Source organism: Micromesistius poutassou (genome assembly GCF_964030765.1).
Source record: "Micromesistius poutassou genome assembly, chromosome: 13".
Classification (NCBI taxonomy): domain Eukaryota; kingdom Metazoa; phylum Chordata; class Actinopteri; order Gadiformes; family Gadidae; genus Micromesistius; species Micromesistius poutassou.
Genome location: NC_140283.1, coordinates 15052209 through 15058845, shown reverse-complemented (window position 1 = coordinate 15058845; position 6637 = coordinate 15052209). Strand labels below are relative to the sequence as shown.

The window sequence follows — 6637 nt, the reverse complement described above, 5'->3', positions numbered from 1 at the left end:
GTAGGTTGATACTCTCATAACCTACATCCATGCTCGAGTGACGAGGGACGCTTTTAACAAACGTCCAATGATAGTCGCAGCAATACGTCTGTAAGGGCGCCATATTGGGGCGGTTATGTCCACCTCAACCACCCATATACCGGTGTAAACATGGGCCATAAAAGCCTCCAAAGTCAAAATACCTGAGCAAAATTCAAAGTTAAATGCAATACATATGCATTACCTTTAGTCCTACGTTTTTGGTATATTCAATTAAATAAACATACTTATTCTTAAACAGCCTGTTTTATTTTTATAAATTACATTTTCCTATTTGGACATATTCTCGAATTGTTTTCATTATTACTGTACGCTAAGGTGCTCTAGCCATAGTCTGCATTCACTGTTTATGTTGTTCTTATACATTTATAATGATACCAAACGACCTTCTCAAGATGGCGCGGCGCATATGCTTTATGAACTACCAATGAGGCGTCTGGGTTTCTGTGGGAAAATGACATCCTGACGTCCCAGCAGCATCTCGCTCGTAAGGTATCGATGTTATTAATGCATTTACATTTGTTGTTTCATCAATATGTGTTGATTCTGAACATAAGTTGTGTGGTTCACGTACCATAATAATGGGTCTGTACGCTAAGAAGAGTAAAGTCATCTAACTTTCTCTGAACGCTAAGTTGGATAGCTAGCAAACTAAACGTTAGCTGGAGATGCCACCTCATGGATGTGCTACGTTTCTAGATTGATAAATGAGAGACCAAGACATACTAGTTTATTGTTCACACGTAGTAGTGTAACTAGGTAGTAACTAGTTATGTACCAGCTTAGTTCCTATGTGTATGCCAAATGTAACGTTTGAATTACGTAACGAAAAGCTAGCTGCAGTAACTTTACATTCATCATTCTTCAACTTCATTCATTCTGTCGTGCTCATAATAAGCTGAATTAAAGATAAATCGATAAAAACCATTCGTATGTAAAGGAATGTGAAATAAATAAAACCACTGTAACGTTACTTTTATCAATATAAGTTACAATTTTACTCCGGAGTTTCAGTTAACTTTAATATTAAAGATTCGAATCAATCCTCATGCGCTGCAGAATAATTTAAACATACAAGGCAACTCAACTTTTACCTATTTTTTTATATTGCTTCATGGTTGTATCCATGGTTGTGTCCTTTAAGTAAACGACGTAACAAAAACACAACCACGTACTAATGCAGAATGTATAACAATAATACTTCAGTATTGAAATATGACCCACCTCGGGAGCCATCACAAATGCTTATTTTCTTACTCTCTAATCGGTCTCATTATTTTTTCCAGCAGTACCACCTGCCACCATGGACGACCTGACCAGAGCCCTGTCTGCCAGCTTTGCGGTCTCCAAGGTGCCCAACAGTACGGCGTGTGCCCACCCCCGCCTGGCTCAGTACAAGAGCAAGTTCAGCGTGTTGGAGCAGAGCGAGAGACGCCGGCGGTTCCTGGACCTTCAGAAAACGTGAGTCTGTATACTTTAATCCATGACATTCAACTAGACCTTTGAGTGAAAGAGTTCCTATGAGATGATTTGGCTGACAGAATTCAAAGGATTTCTGAGTCAGAAGGATTTCTGATTGTGATTCTATTAAATAGGCTCTCTGTGTTATTGTGCAGTATAGTGGCCAGTATAGTGGCCAATATCTACCTATTGGCAGGCTTATTGTAGGCTTTTAACCTAACCTAACAAACAAAAGAGCTAAAACTGAAGCATTTAGTGGTGACTACTTTATTTGTGTTAATTGTTTACACAGCCGTTGGTTTACATCTGTGTGTACACGCACATGCTCTTCTGTCTTACTGTTGTAACTTGTTTATGCTTGATTAGACAACTGTATAAAAGTGTGTGTGTGTGTGTGTGTGTGTGTGTGTGTGTGTGTGTGTGTGTGTGTGTGTGTGTGTGTGTGTGTGTGTGTGTGTGTGTGTGTGTGTGTGTGTGCGCGCAGCAAAAGGCTCAACTATGTGAACCATGCTCGACGCCTGGCTGAAGGAGACTGGGCAGGGCCAGACAGTGATGGGGAGGAGGAGGAAATGGAGAAGAAGGAGGAAGGAGACAGGAAGAAGGAGGAGGAGGATGAAGAAGAAGGGATGGAGATAGAGAAGAGGAAGTTACCAAGGCATTATGCAAACCAGGTTGGTGTGTTTTGTGTGTGGATTGTAAACGCCCCAATAAAGAGACATTGTTGTTTTTTGCCAGAAACACTGGGCAGGATAGTCTAGTCAGGATAGTATAGTCTAGTCTTTATAGTGTTAGACTCCAAGCGGAAAAAGGTTCTGAGTTTAAAACCCAATGTCTTTCTGCCTAGCCCCTTCCTGCTCCTCAATGAAATGATATCTGACCAAAATAATATTAAACTGAACTATCTTTTTTTTGCCAAAAGGGGGCACTGTTGCTCTGCTCTTATATATTATATTAATTAATTATTAATTAATCAGTGGAAAACCTTTTTGACAAATCATATTGGCTTGTTTTTACTTTTGTATATCTACATGAAAAATACAGGATGTGTTTTTGTGCTTCTTTTAGCTGATGTTGTCAGAGTGGCTGGTGGATGTCCCTACAGAGCTGGACACTGATTGGCTAATGGTGGTTTGTCCCGTTGGGAAGAGATCACTCATTGTTGCCTCCAAGGTAGGAACCTTCCGCACCTGATCTCTTACTTTGAAAAAAAAAAAAAAATTATATATATATATGTTCGCCAAGTGTTCGCTGGTATGTCAGGAAGTAACAAAGCAAAGATCTTGAAGGCCGCTGATGAAGATCAGTTTTATGTGAAGATATAAGCAAATGTTGCTTTTGATGCTCTTCAGAATACTTGCCAGAATGAACCAGGCTTCAGCCCAACCCCAAATTAAAACAGGAACAAAAGGGGCTTATTCTTAGGGGTCAGCTCATCTGAAACACATTTCTTAAGAGGGAAATACAGGGGGAAGGAAGATCCTGTAGCGGTTACCAGTGTCCATTCAGGTTCTGCATTTCTAGTATTCAGCCTAAATTTAACAATCCCCCACAAAGCCTTGTCTTTCCTATCAAGGCCTGACTGCTAGGCTGAAGGAGTGCTCTGGCATGGTCACACATTGACAATCACTCAGTGTACAGTAGAAACAAAACAATATATATAAATTAACGAGTTTTGACACTGAAAATACTTGAATAACAAGTGGGTTGGCTCAATCTCTTAGGGAACTCTTAATACCATCATGTTACAAACTAAAACTTTTCGCTTGAGGGCATCAGGCTAAAGCTTAGCTGATGCTAAAGTGAATCCCTAGTGTGTGTTTGTGTGTGCCTTTTCTTTTTTACATGCTAACCGGGCGTATTTCTTATCTCTTATTGCAAAAAGTGCTGCCTCTTTTGTATCGTTAATACTGTTACTGTTACTGTTTTTTGCACAATCCTGTCAGCATTGTCTCTGTCATTGTCCTGTACATCTTGTATGTGTATGTAACTAATAAAGTTGTTGAATCTAGAATCTTCTCTCTGTGCAGGGCTCCACTGCAGCATACACCAAGAGCGGCTACTGCGTCAACCGCTTCCCCTCGCACCTGCCCGGCGGGAACCGACACAACTCCGCCCTGGGGAAAGGTGGGTGGAGCAACGTACCTGTTGCTTAGCAACAGAGCTTAAGCTAAACAAATGTTTGCTGGGGAAAAAAGGGTTTATTATCATTGATAATTCTATTGACTCCGAACTTGGCAAGTCACCGAAAATAATTTGGAGGTCATTGGTAACTCAATCCAGTCTCTCTTCTAAAGAGGGAACTACTAAATATTTTCAGAAATATATATGAATGAGAGGATTTGGTGTCAGATGAAACTGGACAATTTCCCTATATCCTCCAGTAACGTGGTATCAACGGTCTGACTACTAATATTGTAGCGGTGTGCATCATCTATGGTCTCTGCACATCGTTATAAACTGTAGACTTTTAATTTTAACGATTTGAGTTGTTCCTTCATGCCAGCTTCAACCTCAAACCATCCATGCACAAGTCTTAGTGCCTACATACTAAGAACCTCTTGTACGGCCGTTTTCCACAGACTACACGATCCTGGACTGCATCTACAGCGAGGTGGACCGCACCTTCTACATGCTGGACGTCATGTGTTGGAGAGGCCACCCCGTTTACGACTGCCCCGTGAGTCTGCTCCACAGTTAACCGAGAATCCCTTGTTTGCAGAAGATCTCCTCCCCTTCCACGAGCACCGGGGCCTTCTGCTCTGCATGTGTGTGTCAGCCCTCCCAAGGTGTTTTTTTCCTGTTAATGACTTGGAAACGGCGTGCTTGTTTTGTCATCAACAGACCGAGTTCCGCTTCTACTGGCTCCAGTCCAAGGTGGAGGAGGCAGAAGGTCTGGCTGTGATCACGAAACGCAACCCGGTCAGTATCCAACCCCCTCTCCCCCCAAACCCTCAATGCTTACGTTTAGCCACTTTGCTCATCACTCAATGTTATGGGCATTATTGAGGTTGTTTTGAGGTGTTGTTTATATTATTTTGATTTAGTTCATTATGTTCAGGATTATTCCATATTAAAGCTAATTGTATTTATAATCAGTTAACAATCTTTATGTTTCAGTCTATGTGACACAAAGTACAAAGTACTTTTTACAAGGTAAAACAAATCTGAATTTTGAGATGTTTTGAAAGGTTAGAGCTGCATCAGTTTAGATCTATTATTTTCAGTAGAGCTGCGATATATCTTAGCCAATGGCCTACATCCTCTCTCTATCTTTATATCTTATGTTACCTGGATGCATGTCAACAAGTTGAAGGTATCCCAAAGGCTCAGAGTAAACACTCTGAGACTGTTTATCTTTCCTGTCATGTGAATGTGTTCGGGGATAACATGGCATTCTATCTTTGTTTGTTTACTGACTCCACAGTTCCGGTTTGTGAGTCTTCAAAGTACGGAATGTACTGCAGAATCAATCCAGAAGGCGCTGATCACAGACTACGACTTCAACGTGAGTCTGGTCTATTCCACAAATGTGCGTCGGTTTAAGATTCCATTTATTGATGTGGTCGGAAGTCCTTCAATAGATCTTCTTTTGAAATGACTAAATTCTAAAAGGATGAATTTGCTATTTTTCAACATGGAACCTATTTAATGATCATTTTGGGTCCAGGTTCCAGACAACGATGACTCACATTGGTCCTGTATTGAGATTGTTATTTTAGGTCTCTGACAATATTATAGAAAGGACCCCTTTCCATAATGAAAGAAAGGGACAGAGAAATACTACTTTTTTCCTTCAGCTTACGCTTGATCCGGTCTGCGACCGTGATCCGGGCAGCAAGGACTGAAGCACCCATGCTCAAAGCTGGAGCAATTTTGAAAACTGTTCAGAACCTAAGGGGCTCCCGGAAGTTATGCTTTTCACCGGAATACATTTTAATTCTCACACTTTTTCTTGTACATGTTTTCAAATTATAAGACAATATGTACTTAAATAATCCCAGATGGGAAATTTGGGTGGCACAGCATATTTTTGGTTATTTACCTCACACCGATACACTGTGGTTCCCTGAGTACATCAGTCTAATTAATGCAAGTGTGTAAAATCTCCTCGAGCCAACCCCAGCTGGTTCTTCTTGTGCTTCCCAGGTGGACGGCCTGCTCTTCTACCACCGCCAGACCCACTACACCCCGGGCAGCACCCCGCTGGTGGGCTGGCTGCGGCCCTACATGGTGCCCGACATCCTGGGCATCCAGGTGGCCGACGGGCCCCTCACCGCCCGGCCCGAGTACGCCGCTCACCAGCTGCAGCAGATCCTGGAGCACAAGAAGCCGTCCAACGAGGTGCGGCCCGGGGCCTTGGACGGCGGCTACGAGCTGGAGTACCTGTCCACGCCCAGCGCCCCGGAGGCGGAGCAGGAGCAAGAGCCGGCTGCTCTGCCCCACCCACCTGTCATCAGGGAGGCCGGGATGGAGGGCTGAGCGGCTGGAAGGGTGCGGGACTCTGGGCTGCTGGGGATGTCTGCCGTCTGAGGCCGGTGTCTCTCCTCTTCTCTCCCCCTGGAAGTGTTGAGGTGGATGGACCGGTGAAGCAAATTCAGGGGAGATGTTTGACCCAGTCTTACTCAAGACCCAGTTAAACCCGGCTCAGCTAATCTTCTGGAATCTGGGCTGAAACCCGATGCTTTGAGTTTGATTCCAACAAGTCTTGAGACGAGTTACTGGGCGTTTCTACTGGCGGTTGAGGTTGAGTCAGGGGTTGAGTCACGTAGTTGTCAGAGTTTGTTAATTGTGGGAAGGGTTCCCTTTAAGGTGTAATTGAATTTTAGGTGAAAATACAAGATTTTTAAACAATTGTTTTAAATTCACACCACCAGAGCACTTTTGCAGTAAATTTAAAAATTAATAAATCGCACACCGCTACAAACACCAATTCAAGTGCGTAAACTAACAGCTGCTGTTCCAATAAGTTCACCTGCTATTACAACATCAGCATCCGGTGCAACAATGCCAGTACCGCCTGAGTCACTGTGCTTACCGTGAATTAGCTAGGAAGGGAGATGTGTCATTGGATTCAGTGTACCAGGGAGCTCCCAACCACTGCTCAGATGACTCAATGACTGAGGAATTCACGGTAGAC

The 6637-nt window shown here is 43.0% G+C and overlaps 1 protein-coding gene across 2 annotated transcripts; it reads left to right on the top strand.

Annotated features, from left to right (window-relative positions):
* Positions 1 to 443: 443 nt before the first annotated feature.
* snupn (snurportin 1) lies at positions 444 to 6637 on the top strand. 2 transcript variants are annotated; one of them, XM_084477718.1, is made up of 9 exons: positions 444 to 531; positions 1326 to 1500; positions 1985 to 2171; positions 2566 to 2670; positions 3528 to 3624; positions 4080 to 4177; positions 4342 to 4419; positions 4925 to 5005; positions 5647 to 6637. In XM_084477718.1, exons 2-9 carry the CDS (start codon positions 1343 to 1345, stop codon positions 5977 to 5979), a joined length of 1137 nt encoding a protein of 378 aa, XP_084333844.1. In that variant the 5' UTR covers positions 444 to 531; positions 1326 to 1342; the 3' UTR covers positions 5980 to 6637. The 2 variants fall into 2 exon arrangements, with proteins under 2 accessions (XP_084333844.1, XP_084333845.1); XM_084477719.1 differs by having other exon boundaries at positions 494 to 531; positions 1329 to 1500.